This window comes from Giraffa tippelskirchi, chromosome 6 (genome assembly GCF_054371585.1).
Source record: "Giraffa tippelskirchi isolate mGirTip1 chromosome 6, T2T-mGirTip1v1.2.pri, whole genome shotgun sequence".
NCBI classification, from domain to species: domain Eukaryota; kingdom Metazoa; phylum Chordata; class Mammalia; order Artiodactyla; family Giraffidae; genus Giraffa; species Giraffa tippelskirchi.
Genome location: NC_137280.1, coordinates 33,677,044 through 33,702,759, shown reverse-complemented (window position 1 = coordinate 33,702,759; position 25,716 = coordinate 33,677,044). Strand labels below are relative to the sequence as shown.

Below are 25,716 nucleotides of genomic sequence, written 5' to 3'. Positions count from 1 at the left end.
TTTAATCTAAAGGTCAGATAAGGGGCTGAATGAAAGAATTCTTGTATTTTATTCTAATTCTGTTCCTCCTGAGATCCATTTTAGCTTCACTTGGGGATTCCATTTCCTCACTAGTTTAAAACAAGATTTGACTATCTTACCATTTTTTAAAAGGGGAGGGAATGCATAATCATAAAACCTAGTAATCAAAGGGACATCGAAGATTGTTGTGTCAAATTTTTATTAAAAATATATATATATATATAATCAGGAATTCCTGAGTTCTTACAAAATTGTTATTAATTTGGGTTTTTAATCTGTGATTATCTAAAAAATATTTACCAGTTGTAAAGCTATCTATATGTGAGAATAATTCCGCAGTTGATTGAACATATTTCTTCCCAACCCAGGGATCTAACCCATGTCTCACGTTTCCTGCATTGGCAGGTGAGTTCTTTACCACTGGCAACACCAGGGAAGATTTTTACAGACTAAGAAGAGTTTAAGTCAGCATTTCTCAAATTGAAGCCTCAAAAGCCTATGAGTCTGCTTCTTTTTAAATTATTGAAGATATAAAAATCAGAGGTCCAGGGCCACCATCTTGTAGCAGCTGGCAAGGAATGGTTCTAGCACTCAGGACACACATGCTTACACATCACAATGTGGAAGCTGTATTTTGTCAAGGTTAAGTCTTGGCTTGTGATTAAAACATTCCCAAATATCCCTTGTGTTATTATCAATTTCTTTGCTCATATCTCTCCCATAAATACCCCACCATTTGCTGGGAGAGCTTGGGAAAAAGTGAGTAAATCAACGGATCAGACAGTTCTTCCTGTTCTTTCTTATCTTCCTCCTCACACCCTAAACCTGAGTTGCTTAGTGTGGCTTCTGAGGAGGGACACAGAAATGAACAAAGCTGTGTTTCTAAAACTAATCGTTTCTTAGATATTCCCAGAGATTGCTATGCTCCAGAATTCCCAGGGTGTTCCTCTTTCATCAGCCCTAATGATGCAGCCTGAGAACTGAGTCCGAGTCTTGCTGACAAGCAATCTTATGGGAACTCTCTGGTGGTGAGTAAATTCATATGTGAAATACATTTTGTGACTCTTTGGAGCAGAGGGTGTTATGAAAGCTGCTAAACTTCCAGGCCAAGTTCTGTAGAGAGAAAAGTGTCAAAGTCACATCATGTCACCTACCTTTCGGCCCCATGCGTCCCACTTTGCCAAGCTTTCCCTCCTCTCCTGGATCTCCTTTTTCACCATCATCTCCTTTTGAAATGAAAAATGAATGAGTGGAGCAGCTCAAATAGTAACATAAGCACAGACTCCCCAGGAGAAACTGAACGTGGTTAGAATTCATCTCTCAGCTCAGTGCTTGCCTTATAGTTTCAAGGTGATTATGCTTAATAGGCACACGTGAACTAGACACTCAGAGAAAGAGAAGAGATTCCCATTAACTTTTTTCTTTTCCTTTTCCCTTGTTGTTGGAGGAGGTAATCAAGAGGATGTGGCAGTTGGTTGACCAGCAAGCTAGACCCTAGCTCCTCACCCTCTCCCCTGTCTGTGGAATGTACATTCCAGCCTGTTTGCATAGCTCAAGCCATTTCAAGGATGCAGCCTTGAGATAATAACGTGTTGAAACCACCTAGGCAGAAACTATGACTGAGCCCAGTTAAGGCATCTATGTAAATAAACCTTTAAGATTCTGGTGGGTGAGTGCAGAGATCTACTTGTCTTAAGGCTGCTCAAGATGAGTCTTGAAACTTCTGTTGTTTATGAAACATTCCACCTACCAGTTTGGAGTGGCCTGCCCTTCTTTTTCACCCCTTGCCCTCCATGTATGGGGACAGGTTCAGATTTCACTGAGGAAATTCCCAAAATTGCAAACCAACACACATCCAACTTGGTATTTAAAGAAATATCCTTGTTGGTAAAACCCTGAGAAGTTTGCTTGGCCTGACAAATCTTTATTCTTGCTGGAGAATCTGGCAAATTCTGGAAGCATGTACATCTATATACATCCTGCATATACATCCATATACATGCATATCAATGTACTATATGTACAAATATATATATTAAGTATACATAAATTTTATAATATGTGTGTATCTGTCCATGCTCAGTTGTGTCCGACTCTTTGTGACCCCAAGGACTATAGCCCACCAGCCTCCTCTGTCCATGAGATTTTCCAGGCAAGAATACTGGAATGGGTTGCCATTTCCTACTCCAGGGGATCTTCCTCACCCAGGGATTGAACCTGCATCTCTTCCATTTCTTGTATTGGCCAATGGATTCTTTACCACTGAGCCATCTGGAAAGCTCATATATATTTATTGCTCTCTGACTTGAGAATCAAAGATGCTTGAGAATCTCAAAATCATAGGCATGGACTAGAAGGTAAGAACAGAAAACTAGCTAGGAGTACGGAACAGCTGCAAAGCAGGTCAGTGTGAACAGTGACTATTCTAGTCATAGGTGGGTCTAGCTCTAGCAGTTCACCAGTCAACAAGGACTGAATGAGTGGTTTGGTGGAAGGTGTCCTAAGCTGTGAACCAGGAATCCTGACTTTATGTCGTGTTAGTCACTGATGGGTTAAGCAAATTTGCAAAAGTCAGTGATTGAGCTTATTGGCTTTGGTGTGAGATCAATCTGGAGTTTCTCAGCTCTAGCATTCAGTATCTGGAGAAAGTTGAATATGTGACTTCATTTTATGAGCCTCATTTTTGTCTTCTATAAGTGGAACTAATAACATCTAATAAAGAAGGCTCCTGAGAAATATAAGTAAGATACTATGTGTAAAAGAAGGGCTTCCCTGGTGGTTAACAGTAAAGCATCTGTCTGCCAATACAGGAAATGCAGGTTAGATCCCTGGGTTGGGAAGATCCCCTGGAGAAGGGAATGGCCACCCACTCTAGTACTCTTGCCTGGAAAATCCCATGGACAGAGGAACCTGGTGGGCTATAGTCCATGGGGCCGAAAAAGAGTCAGACACAACTTGGCAACTAAACAATAAAAATGCATAAAAGATTGAAACATTGCATACACCTGAAATTAACACAACATTGTTAATCAACTATACTCCAGTATAAAATAAAAATTTTTTTAAAAGACCCAGAATGTAATTGATGCTTAGCAGTGGTGGTGGCTCTTGTTCTTTCCTTTATACTTCAGTTTCCTCACCTTCAAGTGGAGATAATCCCCTTCCTCCCCAACTCTCCCAGTGTATTAGGATCAACAAGGAAGGCATGTGAATGTGCTTTGAAAATAAAAAGCACAACCCACAATATTATTAAGATCAGCTACCTGCCTTATTACCACAGCAATCTCAGGACAGGAAGGAGTCCTGGTTATCTCCAGTGGAAAGTGGTAGGTAAGAGACTTCAAAAAACGAAAATGAAATTCCCGGGATTAGATGAGATTAGTGTGGGACAGAGAATGTTGAGACACTCATTTATCCAGGAAAAGAACAATCAGCCATTCTCTAATTTTTTCTGAGAACAGAATGTTTAAATGAAAGCATAGCAAAGTATGGAACAGGTTGGATTTCCAGATCATGGGACTGGTCAGGCACTGCAACCCTGCACACATGAAACTCTAGTATCTCCTTTAGTAGAAGGCTTTCAGGAAAAAATCCACAGGCAATTAGCATAATCAGGCCAGTGATGTGGATGAACTAGATGGCATTTCTCTAGCTAAACTTATTAGTGAATGTTTATTGAACAATTATCATGAGTGCCAGCACTGTGCTAATGTGCTCATCACAGCAATTCTAGGAGACAGAAAGGATTACTGCTCCATTTTATGGATGGAAAAACTGAGACTCACTCAGATTAAGTTGTTACCCTATTGTCATAGAACTTGTGAGTGGCAGAACAATACACTTCAACAATACAATTTAACAATATGTCTGTTTCTGCCTCTCTGGATCCCTACTAAAAAACAATTGTCCCTTCCACTATAGGATTGTGTGGTTCTTAGTAGATTGTGGATTTTATAGAACTTGACGCTGTACCAGATTTTTCAAGGAGAAAAAGGGAGATGCAGAAAGTGAGTTTTTGTTCCTCTTTAAGTAAGAAAGAGAGTGGGGAAGACAAAACCAGCTCAATATCTCAGTGACTTAATTCAAAGGGAATGTATCCTTGAGGTAAGACCTGGCTCTGCCACTCACCAGTTGAGGGACCCCTGGAAGCCCTTGACCTTGGACTTTGTTTCATTCATTTGTAGAATGTCAGGATAATACTCTTTTCAGAGAGTTTTAGTATAGGTAAAATTAGAAAAGTATTTCCTTCAGGAAGCTCTCTCTGACTCTCCCAGGCTGGACTAAATTCTCCTTCTAATTATCTTCATTGTTTAAAATACCACCTTCTATGAGTCTGTTTATCTGTGCTGTGTGTTTATCTGTTTATCCTTTATACTCGTCTGTGACCTGTGGGATCCCTAGGGTCTTCAGTGATTTTTCTACCATCCCCAAAACTTAGCAAAGTGCTTGACTCTGGAGCTTAATAAATATAGCTGAACTGGGTATACTTTATGAGCCAGAAAACATTTTATAAATACAATGATAATATTTATTGACTATTAAGCACCAAAGAGTTCCCAGTCCTGGACCTGCATCCTGTCATTTGGGCTCCACAACAACCTCTGAGATGGATATCTCCCTTTTACGGAAGACAAAATGAGGTTGAAAAGAGGTTAGATAACTTCCCAAGGTCACATCGATAATAAGCAATAAAGCCAGAATTCAAACCAGGGAAAATGCCTTCAAAACCAATGTTCTGAACAATGTGTTTGATTGGGAACAAATTTCTGTTTTAACATTTCTGGGTCTGGGGATTGTTATCACGAAACAATGGGGCTTCCTTGATGGCTCAGTGGTGAATAATCCGTCTGTCAATGCAGGAGATGCAGGAGATGCTGGTTCGATTCCTGGGTTGGGAAAATCCCCTGGAGAAGGAAATGGCAACCCACTCCAGTATTCTTGCTTGGATAATCTTATGGACAGAGGAGCCTGGCAGGCTATAGTCCATGTAGTCGCAAAAGAGTTGCGCATGACTTGGTGACTAAACAACAATTCCGCACAATGGGACCAAAGATGCAAGTCTGGCTCACCAAAAGGGAAGATCAAACGCGGGCATGTGTGTGCTTTTGTGAATCATAAAACCACACTAATACGAATTATTACTGCCATGATTATTTCTCCTCTCTCCCTTCTTGTAAGCTTTCCCATTCATTTTCAAGCAAGCACTTAACTGGAGGCAGCCACAAGAGTGACTTAGTCATCTGCTGCTCCCTGGTGGTTGCTGATAGAGACCTGGGAAGGTGAAAATAGGATTTTTATCCTTTTGACCTGTGTTCCTGAATCCCAGCCTGGTGGTGAGAGGGCTGCTGGCTGCAATGAAGTAAACAACTTGTCCCCTTGCCTTGAGCTTGGGCCCCAGCTTCATTTGATCTTTGGGACTTGTTTTAATGAGAACAGAAGAGAAGCATAAAAGCAAGCTTTGGAAAGGATCCCCACATGGCTCACAGTTGTCTGCTTTTATCCTCTTGGCAATATTTCATTGGATTAGTAGGGCAATTTAGACTTACTTTCCATCTTTTAAAAATAGCCACTTTACATTTAAAAATTAAACGAAAAGCTATCAACTGTAATGAACTCATTTCAATTTTACAAAAATGATTTGTTTCAGCCCCCCGCCCCAGGCCACCAGCTTGCTGCGGTAATCTCTCCAGCAGAATTCCAGCAGAGCACACAGTTGAGCAGTTTTTTTGGTACATTTTTTCCCCCAACAAGCAAAAAGTCTTTTAAAATTAAATTCTAGTTTGAAATGAAATAGCTGAGCCTAGGTCATTACCCCCTGCTCAAAGGAAGTAATTATTAAAAATTAGTGAATTGGTTTTGGAAATGCTAAAAAAATTCACAGGAAGTTTTGTACTTTTTCCTCTGCCAGAAAAATGTTATGTACGATGGGGGTGGGGATGGGGGACATTAACGGTCCTTCTCCTGGTTTCAGGATGATTCAAGGGCATTACATTTATTCCTAATATTATTACATCAGCTCCACCTCAGATCATCAGGCATTAGATCTCAGAGGTTGGGGACCCTGGTCTAAATGGTCTTATACTCGAACTGGTACCTATGGGAGCCAATAAAAGAAGATTATCTTTAGATACACGTATTTTTTAAAGAGAAGATTAAAGATGATATTAAAGAAAATTAAAGATTATCTTTAATTTAAAACCAGGCATGACTTGCTGATTCTCCCAAAGATAGCACTGGGGGATATTGTAGTGAGATTATAGATCTATGGTGACATTTTTATCACAGCACTCTTTCTTCATTTGAGATTCTAAGGGGCAATTTTCTTCATTTTTTTTTTTTTAATGAAAGCAGAAAAAAATGAGCAGGTACGATTTCTAAAAAACATTATTTTTGCATCTTCATGGCCGGGAGGCATGCTATCTGTGGATAAGGGAGATCCTGACCTTGGTCAACCTTGATTAAGAACAATAAACAATATGTTTCTCCATGATTAGTAAAGAGATGGTGGTAGCACACAGGTTCTCTAAGAGATTTTTCTGAGATGCTTCCCTAACATTATGTCACCTCCTTATGATGAATGTGCATGAAATAACATCATTCTTGTAAACAGCCAACACTTTCCCTAACACATTTAAAATGTTCACAGGGACCTCCCTGCTGGTCCAGTGGTTTAGAATCTGCCTTGCAATGCAGGGGACATGGGTTCGATTCTTGGTGGGCAACTAAGATCCCACATGCCACAGAGAAACTAAGCCGGCCCACCACAACTAGAGAATTCATGAGTCCCATCGAATATCCTGCTTGCTGCAACAAAGACCTGAATACAGTCAAATAAATAAATAAATACTAAAACATTCACAAAATATTGCTTGTACCTGTCTAAAGGAAGGATATGGTTACAAAAGAACCATGTTCAGGAAACTACATGCCTTCAAGGAGAAAAGCTGTCCCAGAGAGAATCTTACATGAAAGGTAACAGCTTTTGATCAAGGTGAAATTTTCAAGGGGCTCAGTCTTAAGAACCATAAGTCTATTCAAGCTTAATATAGCAATGGGACCATCATTCAGGTTTCCTCCAGAAGCTTGATGCAATGGATAGAACAGGAGTTTCATAGTTTGTTATGGGCTGAATTGTATCCTTTCTCCAAAATTAAGTCTGAGCACTGAAAAACTGATGCTTTCAAATTGTGGTGTTGGAGAAGACTCTTGAGTCCCTTGGACTGCAAGAAGATCAAACCTGTCAGTCCTAAAGGAAATCAACCCTGACTATTCATTGGAAGGACTGATGCTGAAGCTGAAGCTCTAATACTTTGGCTACCTGATGCAAAGAGCCAACTCGTTGAAAAAGACCCTAGTGGTGGGAAAAACTGAAGGCAAAAGAAGGGGGTAGCAGAAGATGAGACAGTTAGATAGCATCAGCAACTCAATGGACATGAATTTGAGCAAATCCTGGGAGACAGTAGAGGACAGAAGAGCCTGGCGTGGTGCAGTCCATGGGGTCACAAAGAGTTGGACATGACTTAGAGACTGAACGACAACCATAACCCCAGAATCCATATGTTCAAGCCCTACACTAGCACTTTAGAATGGGACTATATTTGGAGATAAGGCCTTTAAAAAGGTGATTCACTTAAGTCATGGCTTTTAGGGCAGTCAATCTAATCTGATTGGTGTCCTTATGAGAAGAGAAACTTGAACACACAAAGGAATATGACGGATACTTGTGCTCATCCCTGACAAGGCCATGTAAGGACACAGTGAGAAGACAGTCATCTGTAGGCCAACGAAAGGGGTCTTGGCTAAGACAGACTAAATCTGCCAACTCTTTGTCCTTGGACTGCCAGTCTCCAGAATAGTAAGACAATAAATTTCTCTTGCTCAAGCCACCCAGTTTGTGGTATTTTGTTATTGCAGTGCTAGCAAACTATTAATAAATCACAGTCATGTGGGATCTAGTTCCCTGATCAGGGATGGAGCCCCGGTCCCCTGCATTAAGAGCACAGAGTCTTAGCCACTGGACCACCAGGGAAGTCCTCGTTCCTCCTTTCTATCTCCCATCTTGATGCTTATTTTTTCTCACATCCATCCTTTCTTTTTCCTTCCATTTCTACTGCCGTTATTTTATCTCTCCCTGTCCTCATACACTAACCCTTGCAAGTGAGCCCTAAATGGTCTTCACAGTCTTTTATTCACTGGTGATTCCAAGTGCCTAGAACTGTGTCTCTTCAATACATAGTTGTTGAAATACTGGTTTCTTTGACACTGAACTTCAGTTTTTCAAATCACCGTGCAAACTTAATCTTTATAAAATCACATTTTCAATATAAAACTGCCCTATTCAAAACATTCAGCAGTTACTCTGTGTTTCTAGGTCAAGTCCAAACTAATTAGTCTAGTGTTTGGACTTTCACAGACTGGCATCAGTGGAACTTTCTGGCATTATTTTTTGACACTGACCTGTATAACCTTCTATTCCTGCCCAATGTGTCTGTTCATTGTTCATTAAAATGTCTTTCAATGTGTGTCTCCATTGAAAGGCACATGGCTTTCTCTCTGATTGAAATTCATCTCCTAGGGAAAAGTTATAAAATAAAAGACTTATATGACCATATGAGAAATTTAAAGTTTTTATATGATAAAAGATGCCACATAAATATATAAAGTTTACCAACAAAAATATGATATATAGGAAAAAAATCAAACACTAAGACATAAAAAACGATTAATATTTTTATCATATAAAAAGTTTTTGCAAATCACTTTCCAAAAAACACAATAAATGAAATTAAAAGATAATATAAAAATATTAACAGCAAATGATGGATGAAAATATCCAGATTCACTATTAGTCAGAAAAACATATATCTGTGTAAATGTCTGTATCATATTTTGCCATCAGATTTAGTAATAATTTCAAAAGATTAATTGTATCTGAAGGTGCCAGAGATAGAGAAAACACTGTCATTGTTTTTGGCAACATAAATTGTTACAGCACTTTTGGAAAATAATCTATCAATGATGATTAAAATAAAAAATCTACACACTCTACCTTGAAAGAAAAATGAAAGTGTTAGTTGCTCAGTCATGTCTGACTCTTTGCGACCATGGACTCTAGCCTACCAGGCTCCTCTGTCCATGGAATTCTCCAGGCAAGAATACTGGAGTGGGTTGCCATTTCCTTCTCCGGGGGATCTTCCTGACCCAGGGATTGAACCCAAGTCTCCTGCATTATAGGCAGATTCTTCACCATTTGAGCCACCAGGGATAGGAAACCTATTTTATGGGAATAACTATAAGAACAAATGTATATATGTATATATGCCTGTAGTGGTAAAAACAAAAAGCCATTAACAATCTGAAAGTTTATCATCATGAGACAAATGAAAATATGAGGAATGTTATGCAACTACTAAAAATAATGAAAGATCCCTGAATTAAGGAGTGAAATCCATGTTCTATTATCTAAAGAATGCCTCTTGGAAAGTCATATCCATATGACCCAATTCAGAAGAAAGAACAAATAAACAGAACAAATACAGAGAAAAGTGTTAATATCAAGCTATTAATTAAGGTTACATGAGAGAATTGGATCTGAAAAGGATGCCATAGTGAAAAGAGAGATCATTAGCTTTTTCTTTATACATCTTTATTTTACACACATTTATACATGTTATATGTTACAACAAGCTTGAATTACTCTTACAATTAAAAAGATAAATCACAAATAATATAAAGGAATCATAGCCCTTTTCTCCTTTTATAAATACTACCCATAAGTCTTGTCTCAAATTAAATTCTAAATTCTCTGAATTTATTGACGGAATCATTTCCTTAGAAACTCACCATCTGGTTCCTTGTTACTACTTTCTAATTGCTGCCTTGAAGTATTATTTTACAATGCATTATTATTTAAATTAAGAGTGTAAGTTATTTGTGATAAAGGCAGACATTCTACACTTTGTTCTCAAGAGCTGTTCAGAACCGCACAATGTGCTCACTCATTCATTCCTTAAACACATATTTATTGAGTTTCTACCAGTTCCCAAGTTCTGGGCTGGATCCTAAGGATACAACACTGGCTCAGACAAGACATGATCTAAGAATAAAAGTTTAGTAGGAAGAAGGCACCAAGCAAGGTCCTGTAAGTGTCATGAGAGTTATAAACAGGAAATTACTGTGTGTTTTGTTGGCAACTAACAATGATGTAGGGGTAAGGAGACTAGGGCCTTCCCTGATGGCTTAGCAGTAAAGAATCTGTCTGAAATGCAGGAGACACAGGAGATGTATGAGACATGGGTTCAATCTCTGGGTTGGGAAGATCCCCTGGAGGAGGAAATGGCAAACCACTCCACTATTCTTGCCTGGGAAATCCTATGGACAGAGGAGCCTGGTGGGCTACAGTCCATGGAGTCGATAAAGGATTGGACACCACCTGGTGACTTAACAAAAGCAACAAAAGAGACTTGGCTCTTATTCATCTACACCTCTCTTTCCTCTGATGGCAAGATAACCTATCAAACAAGAAAATAAAATGCAAGTGCTTTTTCTCTATTAATACACTAAACAATTGCAAGGTAATACTGGAATAGGTAGCCATTCCCTTTGTCAGGGGATCATTCCAACCCAGGGATCGAACCCAGAGCATATGAATATTTACATAGAAGTCATTGGAGCTAGGATAGGGAAAATAATCCTGTCTTCTACTTTATTAAAATATCAATCCTATTTACCTAAATGGAGGTAGAATAACACTTAAATCCTCCTCCACCAGATACCACTTCTCTAAGACTAGGTCTCTGATGACCAGAAAATTGAGTTACATTGTGACATTTTTTTGACAGGGCAGAGTACTGCATCCTAACCTCCCACCCCTACTCATATTTCTAATTCCAAAAGATAAGGCAGAAGGAGATGGAGAAAGATGGGCAATGGAATGAAGCATTTTCGTAGATTCCATTACCAGTAAAAAAAACTTTTTAAGAAGATGCAGGAACACCTTGGCTGTCATGAATGCTGGACATTTAAGTTTTGCATGCGCTCATTTGTCAGGAGTTAAAATGTTAGTCAGTTGCTGGACATTTTAGTTTTGCACATGCTCATTTGTTGAGAGTTAAAATATTAGTCTGAAAGAGGGAGCAGGAAAATGTGCCATTTTTGTATGGTTGAGCAACCCTGGAATAACACCAACATGGTATTACTGCTCCCCGTGATCATCAGAAGATGATGATATAGATCTAGATCTAGATATTGTCGACTAAAAAAAATATGCACAACCTAAAAATTGAGTTATGTTTTATTCAGCAGAAATTTTTAGTACTTCAAGTCCAAGAGGAAGGTAGTATCTCAAATAACCCTGAGAGAACTGATTTGAGAAGTGAACAGGGAGCTAGGACGTACAGGAGTTTTGCAACAAAGGGCAGCTAGTTGGAACGAAAGATTACTGTTAAATTTAAAAAAAACAAAACTAGATATCCCATGGAATTCAGCACTTTTCTGTGTATGGGCAGATGCAAGAGTCTGGGCTCACTGAAATCATTTCTTTGATGTGCACCTCAGTTATCTGGGCCAGTATCCTGTGTTTTCACATCCTGAGTTTTCTCAGCGCTCATGTATGGAGTGGCTGCAGGCCGATCGCTGCTGTTTACTACACTAAATCACTTCAGTTGTGTCTCACTCTTTGCGACCCTATGGACCATAGCCTGCCAGTCTCTTCTGTCCATGGGATTCTCCAGGCATGAATACTGGAGTGGGTCGTCACACCCTCCTCCAGGGGATCTTCCAGATCCAGGGTTTGATTCCATGTCTCTTACTCTCCTGCATTGGCAGGCAAGTTCTTTACCACTAGTGCCACTTGGGAAGCCCCCTGATGGCTGCTAGATGGCAGGTATTCTTCATTTCCTTTCTGAGTTCCCTCAGGGCTCACTGGTTGACCCTCGGAAGTGGCTGCTATCACTGATGACTGTGGCATCTTTTGTTTATTGATATGGCAGGCAATATTTTATTTCTCAATATATATACATATATGTATGTATATGTGTATATATATATATGTGTGTGTGTGTGTGTGTGTGTGTATGTGTACGTGCGCACTCAGTCATGTCCAGCATTTTTTTTGCAACCCTAGGGACTACAGACCACCTGTTCCTCCATCCACGGGATTTTCCAGGCAAGAATACTGGAGTGTGTTGCCATTTCCTACTCTGGGGGATCTTCCCAATCCAGTGATTGAACCTGAGTCTCTTGCATTTCCTGCATTGGCAGGTGTATTCTTTACCACTGAGCTGCCTGGGAATATATATTAATAAAAGTGGCCCATTTTAACAAAAGTATAATGTCCCCTTAGGAGTACTCTCATCTAGGAAAGCAGGTCATATCCCTCGCCTTTGTACACTCTGTGTGAGCTTTATTTCAATGTATTTGGTCTCTGTCTATGGTCTAGCACTGGCTTTGCCCCAAGATCATTGGTCGCATTGTCCAGCCTTGCTCTTCAAGTGCTAGGGCAGCACTGATAAAAATAGATCGAGAGACCCTCCTTTCAAAGCCTCCCAGTCTCTGGAGACTTTCATTTTGGTCTGTTGCACATTGTCACATTTGCCGCCTCACTCCATCTCTGAACTTCCCACTGGACATATGGGCCTCTTCCTTTTGGTTGTCTGGTCATATGGTCACTCAGCATGTGATCTGATGAAAGAGAGGTGACTTTGTCATAGCTCTGAATATCAAAATCTTTTTCTAGATATCTGTTCATCTCAGGCCGGGCAGGATGAGAAAAGGAATATTTCCGCCCATATCAATAAAGAAAGGATGTTACAGTCAACAGCGATTGCAAGTCACCACTCATGGTGACCCCTGAGGGAACTCAGGAAGGAAAGAATACCTGCCATTTAGCAGCCACCAGACTACAGCCAATACCAAAACCAGATTGATTATATTCTTTGCAGCCAAAGATGGAGAAGGTCTAAATAGTCAGCAAAAACAAGACTGGGAGCAGATTGTGGCTCAGATCATGAATTCCTTATTGCAAAATTCAGACTTAAATTGAAGGAAGCAGGGAAAACCACTAGACCATTCAGGTATGACCTAAATCAAATCCCTTACGACTATACAGTGGAAGTGACAAACAGATTCAAGGGATTAGATCTGACAGAGTGCCTGAAGAACTAAGGACAAAGGTTTGTGACACTGTACAGGAGGCAGTGATCAAGACCATCCCCAAGAAAAAGAAATGCAAAAAGGCAAAATGGTTGTCTGAGGAGGCCTTACTAATAGCTGGGAAAAGAAGAGAAGCGAAAGGCAAAGGAGAAAAAGAAAGATATACCCATCTGAATGCAGAGTTCCAAAGAATAGCAAGGAGAGATAAGAAAGCCTTCCTCAGTGATCAGTGCAAAGAAACAGAGGGAAACAATAGAATGGGAAAGACTAGAGATCTTTTCAAGAAAATTAGAGATACCAAGGGAACATTTCATGCAAAGATGGGCTTGATAAAGGACAGAAATGGTATGGACCTAACAGAAGCAGAAGATATTAAGAGGTGGCAAGAAAACACAGAAGAACTATACCAAAAAAGATCTTCATGACTCAGATAACCATGATGGTATGATCACTCACCTAGAGCCAGATATCCTGGAATGTGAAGTCAAGTGGGCCTTAGGAAGCATCACTATGAACAAAGCTAGTGGAGGTGATGGAATTCCACTTGAGCTATTTCAAATCCTAAAAGAAGATGCAGTGAAAGTGCTGCACTCAATATGCCAGCAAATCTGGAAAACTCAGCAGTGGTCATAGGACTGGAAAAGGTCAGTTTTCATTCCAATCCCCAAGAAAGGCAATGCTAAAGAATGTTCAAACTACTGCACAATTGCACTCATCTCACATGCTAGCAAAGTAATGCTCAAAATTCTCCAAGCCAGGCTTCAACAGTACGTGAACCATGAACTTCCAGATGTTCAAGCTGGATTTAGGAAAGGCAGAAGAAACAGAGATCAAATTGCCAACATCCGCTGGATCATCAAAAAAGCAAGAGAGTTCCAGAAAAACATCTACTTCTGCTTTATTGACTTTGCCAAAGCCTTTGACTGTGTGGATCACAACAAACTGTGGGCAAATCTGAAAGAGATTGGAATACCAGACCACCTGACCTGCCTCCTGAGAAATCTGTATGCAGGTCAGGAAGCAACAGTTAGAACTGGACATGGAACAACAGACTGGTTCCAAATAGGAAAAGGAGTATGTCAAGGCTGTATATTGTCACCCTGCTTATTTAACTTATATGCAGAGGACACCATGAGAAACGCTGGGCTGGATGAAGCACAAGCTGGAATCAAGAATGCTGGGAGAAATATCAATAACCTCAGATATGCAGATGACACCACCCTTATGGCAGAAAGTGAAGAAGAAATAAAGAGCCTCTTGATGAAAGTGAAAGAGGAGAGTGAAAAATTTGGCTTAATACTCAACATTCAGAAAATTAAGATCATGGCATCTGGTCCCATCACTTCATGGCAAATAGATGAGGAAACAATGGAAACAGTGACAGACTTTATTTTGGGGGGGGGGTGGTCCAAAATCACTGCAGATGTTGACTGCATTCATGAAATTAAAAGATGCTTGCTCCTTGGAAGAAAAGTTATGACCAACATAGACAGCATATTAAAAAGCAGAGACATTACTTTGCCAACAAAGGTCCATCTAGTCAAGGCTATGGTTTTTCCAGTAGTCATGTATGGATGTGAGAGTTGGACTATAAAGAAAGCTGAGTGCTGAAGAATTGATGCTTTTGCACTGTGGCGTAGAAGACTCGTGAGAGTCCCTTGGACTGCAAGGAGATCCAACCAGTCCATCCTGAAGGAAATCAGTCCTGAATATTCACTGGAGGACTGATGGTGAAGCTGAAACTCCAATACTTTAGCCACCTGATGCAAATAGCTGACTCATTTGAAGAGACCCTGATGCTGGGAAAGATTGAGGGCAGGAGGAGAAGGGGACAACAGAGGATGAAATGGTGGGATGGCATCACCGACGCGATGGGCCTGAGTTTGAGTAGGCTTCGGGTATTGGTGTTAGACAGGGAAGCCTGGTGTGCTGCAGTTCATGGGGTCACAAAGGGTTGGACACAACTGAGCAGCTGAATAGAACTTCACTGAGACTACAGCCACTCCCTAAGTAAAGTTACCTCCGGATGAGTTTTCACTCCAGATATGAAAACAAAGAACACTGGCCCCCAGGTAGCCGAGATGCATATCACAGGAACAGTTTCTGAAGTGATAAATTCCTTAACTTGAGATATCTGGTTTTCCTTTAACTAACAATAGTCTTTTGATGTTCAGACTACCTGCCCTTTGTTGCAAAACTTCTATATAACCTGACTGCCCCCATCACCTCCCCAAAGCAGTTCTCTCAAGGTTACTTGCGATGCTGCCTCCCTGGCTTGAAGTCCTAAAAACTCCTACCGAATAAAACATAGCTCTCAACGTTTAGGTTGTGAATACTTTTTAAGTCAACAAGAACACACCATGTAAACTATTTTTGACTGCAACTGATATTGCAGTGTCTTATATGTACACCCATCCTGGGTGATATGTCAAACAAATGACCTTCAAAAGGATCATAATCTTTAGTTTCCTTCTCTTTAAATAGAGATAATGATTCCTATAGCATGTCAGTGGAGCTAAAGCAAAATAATGGATAAACCTTTGTGAATTCTAAAGACTCATATTCATATAATTTATTTCACAGATAAAAATATTTTCAAGAGACTTGAAATGATGTTTTTAGATCAAGAATAACCATGATAAAAAATTTGAAAACAATTAAATTATTCAGATGCTACTTCACTTGAGTCTGTGAGTATCAGATTTTAATCATATATACTTATAACTCTTTCATAAAAGAGTAGAGAAAACTATAAAGTATAATTTAAAGAATTCAAGAAAATTATAGAATATTGCAGATCAAATACCAGTGCAAAAACCAGACAGACTGGTTATCAGTTGGAATGTCCTGTAAAGATGCGGATGTACCAAATAAAACCATTTCTAACAGAATTAGAAAGTGTCCAGAAGTAGAATTTCATAAGTACAAATAAAAAGATAGATCTAAGTTGTATCTGGCCCATATATATATATATATATATATATATATATATATATATACAATGACCTAAGACCAACGTGAGTGCCAGGCCAGGGCACAGACTGTGGCTATAGGAAAATGGTTCTTACAGTAAAAAAAATGAAGAAGAAAAACCCAGGAATATCATTCTCACTCTCCCTTGGATTTTGCTAATTTATGATTTTCTAATACTTGGAGGCCTGGCGTGCTGCGGTTCATGGGGTCGCAAAGAGTCAGACACGACTGAGTGACTGAACTGAACTGAAAGAGTCCTTGACAGTGTGTTAAGGATAGTGCTAAGTGCTTTACATGGCTTTACATGGCTTAACTCATTTCTCCTCATCACAGTCCTATGAAGCAGTCATGCCATTATCAACCCATCTTACAGATAAAAAGACTGAGGCTTGGTTTTTTATGTCTTTATTCATTTAATCCTACTACATTCCTAGGGAGTATTTACACTATTATTCCTGTTTAATTGATAAGAAGCCCTAGTTTCAGTTGAAGAGTTAGGAAAAAGAAGCCACATTAACAAAGAGAAAGGGTGGACTCAAGTTTGTGAACTTCTGATAAATAAAAGTTTACTTTGCAGTGAGACTAAAATAGGCAGGAAATGGCAGCAAGGAGCAGAATGGTAGATTTCTGTCTGTAGAACCCAGGTTACCACCTATGAGCCTTTGTTTAGGGATGTGGGCAGAGGCTTATGGTGACTAGTAATAGCAGTGGTTCAGTTCAGTTCAGTTCAGTTTATTTGCTCAGTTGTTTCCAACTCTTTGTGACCCGATGGACTGCAGCAGGCCAGGTCTTCCTGTCCATCACAGCTCCTGGAGTTTACTCAAACTCATGTCCATTGAGTCGGTGATGCCATCCAACTATCTCATCCTCTGTCATCCCCTTCTCCTCCAGCCTTCAATCTTTCCCAGCATCAGGGTCTCTTCAAATGAGTCAGCTATTTGCATCAGGTGGCCAAAGTAGTGGAGTATCAGCTTCACCATCAGTTCTTCCAATGAATATTCAGGACTGATTTCCTTTAGGATGGACTGGTTGGATCTCCTTGCAGTCCAAGGGACTCACAAGAGTATTCTCCAATACCACAGTTCAAAAGCATCAATTCTTCGGCTCTTGGCTTTCTTTATAGTCCAGCTCACATCCATACATGACTACTGGAAAAACCATAGCTTTGACTAGATGGACCTTTGTTGTCAAAGTAATGTCTCTGCTTTTTAATATGTTGTCTAGGTTGGTCATAACTTTTCTCCCAAGGAGCAAGCGTCTTTTAATTTCATGGCTTCAGTCACCATCTGCAGTGATTTGGGGGCCCCAAAAAATAAACTTTGCCACTGTTTCCACTGTTGCCCCATCTATTTGCCATGAAGTGATGGGAGTGGATGGCATGATCTGAGTTTTCTGAATGTTGAGCTGTGGAAGCTCATGAAAAAAAAAAAAGAAAGTGATAGCTGAGCTCTATGCTACACGTCTTAATTTTCAGATTAAGCATTTGAGATATAATTATCTCCATTTAGAAAACAGGGACACGGAGGCTGATAAATGTTGTTTGTTGTTGTTTTAGTCTCTAAGTTGTGTCCGACTTTTGCGACCCCGTGGACTGTAGCCTGCCAGGCTTCTCTGTTTATGGAATTCCCCAGGCAAGAATACTGGAGTGGGTTGTCATTTCTTTCTCCAGGGGCTCTTCCTGACCAGCAATCAAATTTGTGTCTCCTGCATTGGCAGGCAGGTTCTTTACCACTGAGCCACCAGGGAACTCCAGATAGATAAGTGACAGAGCTCAAATTCAAAACCATATATTTTATCTTCAAAGTGTGTGATCTTTATCAACATGTGAGTTTCTATTACTACAGTCCCTAGCAATGATTGATATATAGCCAAATTATTATGTAAGCAAGTTGTGGGGAAAAATGGCATAGGTCATGCATAAAACTTTATTAAATGAAACAATTTTTTTTTTTGTCATTACCTACTGACTCATCTTTGTCCACCCTTTGATTGACTGAAGTTTTATTCTTCCGGTCCTGACCTAACCTTGAACTGTTTTCCTGACATCTATTCAAAGGGAAAAGGAGAGGGGAAAAAATGGTTCAGAACACCCACATACTGGAATATAAAGTTGAAAAAGCCAAGCCATTTAAAATTTTGGTCTGTCCTCATGCATAGCATACATATTAACACTCTTAATGAAAGACTCTAGTGAATTAATACAATTAATATAAAGGTTTTAGGAAAATACCTACTTGCTTAACCTCTCTGATAAAGTCACCACAAAGAACTCAGCAGCTTAATCTGTATCAAGGTGACCGAGCTAAAACAATTCTGTACCACGTTTATACATTGACCTCCTTTTCTAATGTTAATTTATAACTCCAGGGGAAGGATCATTTCACACCTAATGAGGATGACAAAACGTGAGGACAATGATATAACATGGTGAAATGGAACAATGTTTACTGGTTGGGAATCTGGAAGATGACTGTTAGCTCTGCCACCAATGAGCAGCTGTGTGACCTAGAACAAGTTACTTTATGTCTCTGGGTTTCAGTTTTCACAAATGTGAAAATAACAGGGGTTAAATTAAGTAATCTGGAATTACTTTAAAAGGTACAGTTACTTTAAAAGGTAGTTACACTTCCAATTGGAGTGTGAAAGTGTCCCAGATACTGCTGGGCATACTGGCCATCTGTTTGGAAACTGAAAACACTCTTGAAAAATAACTCAAGTGTGTCAATTGCTGGGATCCAGGGCCATGTTCAGTAAAATAGTGAGTGGCCAGATGAAGTCCAAATCCTAGAGGTAAGGGGTTTGCTGAGAAAGAAATTATCCCAAAGAAAGAGGTGTACATACTGGCAAAGCCATGTGATCTTGTAGCGTCTGGCACTCAGAGATTAGTGCTCTCGTCCACCCATGCATGGGTTCCAGAGGGATGGATAGGATTTTCTAGCCACAACTTAAGTATAATAGATATTTCATCCTGCTCTGTAAAATCCTCTGATGTCATCAACACTGGTTGGGACCCCTCCAGCTGATTAGATGATTTAGCACTATGACTGGAACGTGGAGTCCAATTGGGATTGAACTGAGCTCCAACCCACCACCTTCCAATTGTGTGACCTTAGGCTAGTGACTTAATAGTTCTGACCCTCAGATTCTTCATCTCTCAAATGAGAATTATAACGTCTCCTCTCTCAAAGTCTATGGAGAGAGTTTAACTTAAAAATTGCTGGAAACCTGGAGAAGGAAATGGCAACCCACTCCAGTACTCTTGCCTGGAAAATCCCATGGACGGAGGAGCCTGGTAGGCTACAGTCCATGGGGTTGCAAAGAGTCGGACACGACTGAGTGACTTCACTTTCACTTTAGGCAAAGAATAGTAAGTATTTTTTAACTTTTATATTGAAATAATTATAGATTCACAAGAGTTGCTCCCCCCCACAAAAAAAAAAGCACAGAGAGGTTCCATGTACTCTTCACCCAATTTTCCCCATGGCAACAGCTTACTTAACTATAGCACATCATCACAACTAGGAAACTGGCTGGTTTACTCCACAGAGCTAATTCGGAATTTCCTGTTTTACACGCACTCATTTGTGTGTAGCGTCCATGCAATTTCATCCCATGTATAGATTCATTTAATGACACCAGATACATAGAAGTGCTCCATCACCACAAGGCTCCTTCATGCAATCCCTTTATAACTACATCACTCACTATTATCTCCAGCCTGTGGCAACTGCCGGTCTGTTCTCCCATCTCTATAATTTTAGTTCAAGAGTTATATAAATGGGAATTATGCGGTATGTAAGTTTTTGAGATTGGCATTTTTTCACTCAGCGTAATTTTCTTAAGATCCATTCAGGCTATATGAATCCATTCAGTTATATGAATCATTTGTTCCTTTTTATTGCTGCATAGCATTTCAGGGCAAGGATGCACCACAGTTTCACCCACTGAAGGACATGTGGCCTGTTTCTAGTTTGGGGCTATTACAAATAAAGTTTCTATGAACAACCACAAACAGATTTTCATGTGAAAATAAACTCTCAGGAGTGCAACTTCAGAGTTGTATGGGAAGTATATATTTAGTTTTATAAGAAACCTCCAAACTATTTTCCAGAGTGGTGTAATAGCGATTCCTCTCCAGCTCTTCTTTTTCATAATTGTTTTGGCTGTTTTAGGTCCGTGCCCTTTCCACACAAGTTTTAGAATAATGTTGTCTATGTCCTCAAAAACTCTGCAGGGCTTTTGGCAGGAATTGGATTAAACCTATGGATCAACTGGGAAGAAGTGACATCTGTACTACCTGGTTTTCCAATTCATGAATATGATTTATCTCTCCATTCATTTAAGTCTTTTTAAATTTCCTTCATTAGCATGTTGCATTTTTCAGCATAAACTATGTTCTTATATGTGTTTTCTTAGATACATACATTTTCTTTCATAGGATTGTAAATATTACTGTTTTTAATTTCAGGCTCCAGATGTTTGTTAATATAGAGAAACGTAATTGGTTTTTGTGTGTTGATCTTGTATCCTGTGATCCTGCTGAATTCTCTTATCATTCCTAGTAATTTTTCTGTAAATACACATCTCGAGATTTTCAATGCAGAAAAAAACAAAAATTGCTGGAAAGCATTCAAGCAGTGCCTGGCCAGTAGCATCTATTCAATGTGTGCTAGTATTACTATTGCCACCACCATGACTGAGATTGACATTGCCACCACCATGACTGAGATTGACATTACAATCAAACTGAAGAGGAGAGAGCCTTTCTTGGCTGCATGAGTTCATTACAGGCCACAAGTGTGGAGTGATGATCATTACTTGTAAATCTACAGTGTCCTCAGAAGCAAAGGGAAGCCTTCCTTACTGAGTGAAGTGTCATTGAGTTAGTGGTCAGGCCAGGCCAAGACAGGGGCACCAGGGGAGCTGGGCACTGCTGTGCTTACAAAAAACCAGTGACCACTGGTGGGAAAGTTCTTTAAGCACTGAAGGGGCGAAATGACAGCGCCTTCCGAGAGCAGTTGTGTTTTTTTGAAGCATTGCAAAACTTATGGGGGGATCTGCAGAATATCCCTGCAAAGTATTTGCAAGGAACTGTCAGGGGATCTTGGAAAATCTGGGTTCATTCACTGCATCAAAAGGGAAGTCCCAGAGACTCAGTGGTAAAGAATCTGCCTGCCAATGCAGAAGACACGCAAGAGGCACAGGTTCAATCCCTGGATCAGGAAGATCCTCTGGAGTAGGAAACGGCAACCCACTCCAATATTCTTGCCTGGGAAATCCCATGGGCAGGGGAGCCTGACAGGCTACAGTCCAAGGGGTTGCAAATGAGTTGAAAATGACTTAGCAACTAAAAAACAATTACATCAAAAATATTTATTGAGCCATCACTATGTGTCAGGAATTCTTCTAGGGTCTCTGCCTTCATGAAACTTGCATTCTAGGACTGACAGTATTTATGTAAATAGCAATAAGTCTGTGAAAATAATAAAATGTCTTGGAAACTATGATGTGCAGCGGTCTTCAGGCAGGGCCCCACAGTGCAAATGGCACTGGAGCTAAAACCAGAAATGAGAAGAAGGAACTCTCCTTGGGAAGATTTGGGGCAAGTTTGGGTCAGACAAAAGGAACATCAAGTGCAAAGATCCTGGGTTGGGAATGAGAGACAAAGCAAGGAAGGCTGCACCAAACAACAAGTGGGCAAGTAGTTTGAGGTGGGAGAAGTTGGGAGAAGCCAGATGGATCTCAAAGGACCTGTGAGTCTACATATACACACACACACACACAAATGTCATCGAAAGAAAAGCCTCCTAAACTAAAAGCCAAAATAAGCAATAGGGTAAAATACCATTCTAAATATCATTTCTAAACAGACGAATGAAGTGATGGAGTTCATCATCAGAGAGGCGAGTCTTCACATTCAGCATGTAGTACAGTACAATGCTGGGCTGTGAGGTTGCATAAACTCCATGTTCTGAGGCAGTGTCCTATTCATTTCTTATCAAAAAGGGGTCAGTGGGCTGTATTTTCAAACATTATTCTAATAGAAACTAGTAGATGTCATGGAATGACCATGGACCAGAAGGTCAGGGGTCAAGTTCAAATTGCATGACTGTAACATCTAAGTGGAAGACCTTGGAAACGCCACTTGACCTCATTGAGAGTATTTGCTTATCCTTAGGTTTAAAATAATTGCTACCATGTAGGGCAATTATAGGGCTTCCCTCATAGCTCAGTCAGTAAAGAGTCTGCCTGCAATACAGGAGACCCAGGTTCGATTCCTGGGTTGAGAAGATCCCCTGGAGAAGGAAATGGCAACTCACTCCAGTATTCTTGCCTGGGGAAACCCATGGACAGAGGAGCCTGGCAGGCTGCAGTCTATGGGGTCGCAAGAGTCGGACGACTGAGCGACTAAACACAGGCACACAGGACAACTGTGAAAATTAAACAAGAGAGTGAAGGACAGGGAAGCCTGGTATACAGCCTGGTATACTACAGTCCACAGGGTCAAAAAGAGTCAGTCAGGACTTAACTTATCACCCAAATATTTCTTAGTGGTTTTACGTTTCTTTTTTAACCTTTATTAAAATTTCTTGTCATTGCTGTTTTGAAGTAAAACCACTAGAGGTCAGAATTTCACATAAATTGTTTAAGGAAACCACTAACGGGGGAAAAAAGAATGTTTTTCTACTAAGCATAAAATAATAAATTTAAGGTGTAGAAAGAAAAGTAGAAATGGCTTTCAACAAATAATTTTTTATAATCAGAGCAATACTCATTCTCAAAACTGCTATTCAATGGACTTAGCCGAATAGGAAGAAGAAGGAAAGACAAATAGGATTTGTTAAGTATCTATTCATGACACCGATACAGTTTAAGGTTCACACTGATTATCTGATGTTATTCTTAAAACAGGTCTGTCATGAAGCTCATTTTGCAAATAAAGAAACTAAAGTATAGATAGATGTGATACCATCCTGAATGAAGATCAAGCAAGTACAATCCAATGTCTTTTTTCCACTAAGTCAAAAATAGTGCAAGAAAAAATGGTGTCTCTGTTAGAGAACATACTATATGACAGATTAGCATTAACGGTTTTCTGTTTGCCACTCTATATATTTTTATTTAATTCCAAGTCTCCTAAATGAATCTAGGGAAAGTTCCTTTTATTGTCTGTTTCTGAGAGTATTTATAAGTTTCTGAGCACAGTGCTGACAAATATGGTATTGAGATGATTAGCCATGAAGAAAAACAGACCAGCTTGCTTTTAGGAAAAACATTTTGAACAAGAGCAATAATCTAGTACTTTAAAATGTTTACTTAGCCATCCAACCTTTCTTTTTTATCATTTTGTAGAGATAAATATATACATCTGCCTTATTCAGGGGTGAGGAGGACTATCCTCACGTTCATAAGAGGATGAGGTAGGGTGGATAGCAGTCTATATCTTGAGGGAAGACAAAAATCATTTTTGTGTTTGGAGGTATCCACAATGTCTAGCACAGGGCATAGCAGAGGGAGGGCAGTGATGAGTAGGCTCTTGATGCTATACATGTTGTGCACATAGAGGCAATTTGCAAAGAAAAACTGAGTTACGTGGGTCCTGACCCCAGGAGTTTTTAATCTAACACCAGCTTGAAATATAGGTACAAGTTTCTCCTTAGCTTGAAACCTTTAGCATTGTACATGATGCCTGGGACTTAGTAGGTATTCAGTATGCTCCAGAATCTTGGAATCACTTCAATAAGAAGGAAACGTGGGATCCATTTGATGCCAGGTCCCTGGGCTCTAGGGGAAGAAGAAATTGTACCAAGTCCATAACAGACTTAGTTCTGGAACCCGGGGTTCTTAAGGAGTCCTTCCCAAGTCTTTCTTCCCTGGGAGCGCTCACTTCTTCCTTCTGTCACATTCTCACTTGTAATCATCTCATAATTTCTACACACACTCAGGAAGAGAGTTAAAGGGGTTTCCAGTGTTTAGAATCTTAAGAGGGTTGCTAATGGGAAGCGAAAAGTTTTGTGTTAAATTAAAAAATGAGAGTTGGAAGATTTATGTGAACACTATGCTGGTATCCAACACATATTAATTGCTCTCTGCTTTCCCTCCTAAATTATTTACCGTTTCGTTGCTCGTGGCACTTATATATATATATATATATATATATATATGAAAAGTGTAAAGTGTTAGTTGCTCAGCTGTGACTGACTATTTGTAATACCATGGACTGTAGCCCACCAGGCTCTTCTGTCCATGGAATTCAACTGGAGTGGGTTGCCATGCCCTTCTCCAAGGGATCCTCCCAAACCAGGAATTGAACCCGGGTCTCCTGCATTGCAGGCAGATTCTTTACCATCTGAGGCATCAGGAAAGCATATATATATTATATAATATATATATATATATATAATATATATATTATATAATATATTATATATAATATATATATATAATTTAATGCATCTCTTGTACATAAAATAGTGCTTAGCACATTCAATATATGTTGGCTGAGTTGAAATGACTAGAATCATTGAATTGGGGTACACTGTCTTTTGAACATTATTTTAACAATACTTTGTCCATTCTTCCTCCAGTTTGAAAGTTGCAATTTCTCTATAAGGAAAACTGCTTAACAGTTCTATTCTCAAATGGATTCTCCCATTTGAAGGGTCAGAAAAATTTTAATTTTTCTAGCATTTTCCATGAACACCCTGGAATCATACAAAGTTTCCTCTATTCTGTGAAAAGTCCAGTAATGGTTTTAAGCAAATACTTTGTTTCTGATCGAAACTTTCTTTTCTGAACATTGACCCTTGCATTATTCATTTATTCACCCAAGAAATTATTTGGAAGCCCTAAGGTCTCATTGTTCTTCCTTGCATTTATTTTATGGTATCAAAGGTTAAAACTTAGATTGCAATCTTAGGAGAAAATTAATTCACTGATTAAGAAAAAAGCACTTTAAGCAATACACATTTAAATCACTGACAAGCACAGGGTGATGTTTTTCTGTTTTTTTGTGTTTTTTTTTTAAGACCTTTTTTTCAACTTAAAATTTTAAGCAGCTGCAATTCTCCCACCCTCTGGCCTGGAGAAACATAGCATGAATTACTAACAAAGGAGCACCAATCTGTACTGCAGTGACCACTTTCAGAACAAAAGAGTCAGAGCTGAAACCAAGAAAACAGGAGCATTTTTTTTATCAACCAGTTGCTTGAAGCACATTTGGACCTTGGCCTACTTGAAAAAAAAAAAAAATTCCAATATTCTATCATCCTTCTGCTGAAGGCTCTTGGACCTAAAGTCTCCTCTTGCAAATAAAGAAATGCTTATTTCTATACCACCTCCAATCCTTTATTTGTTTTATTTTTATTTATTTATTTTTTTTGGAGGGGGTTGTTTGGTTTTGAAGAACATAGTAGTATAATTATAAACATACTGATCTTTCAACATTTACAATAAATGCTATTTGGAAAAGGCAGGCTACAAGAAAAAGGGGAAACATGTCTGATGTTTGTTATGCAACTACTATGTTCCAGACATTAAATATTTTTTGCAAATATTACTTTATTTAAT

The 25,716-nt window shown here is 39.4% G+C and overlaps 1 protein-coding gene across 16 annotated transcripts in view; it reads right to left on the bottom strand.

Moving 5' to 3' along the window:
• Window positions 1-25,716, bottom strand: part of COLEC10 (collectin subfamily member 10) — a 484,235-nt gene that overhangs the window by 17,792 nt on the left and 440,727 nt on the right. For 14 of the 16 annotated variants that reach the window (XM_081505288.1, XM_081505281.1, XM_081505285.1 and 11 more), the window contains one exon: window positions 1,176-1,247. In XM_081505288.1, the coding sequence (XP_081361414.1) occupies window positions 1,176-1,247 (72 nt within the window). Of the gene's footprint in view, window positions 1-1,175; window positions 1,248-8,478; window positions 8,593-25,716 lie in introns of all 16 variants that reach the window. The other 2 variants (XM_081505278.1, XM_081505291.1) reach the window with 1 other exon arrangement.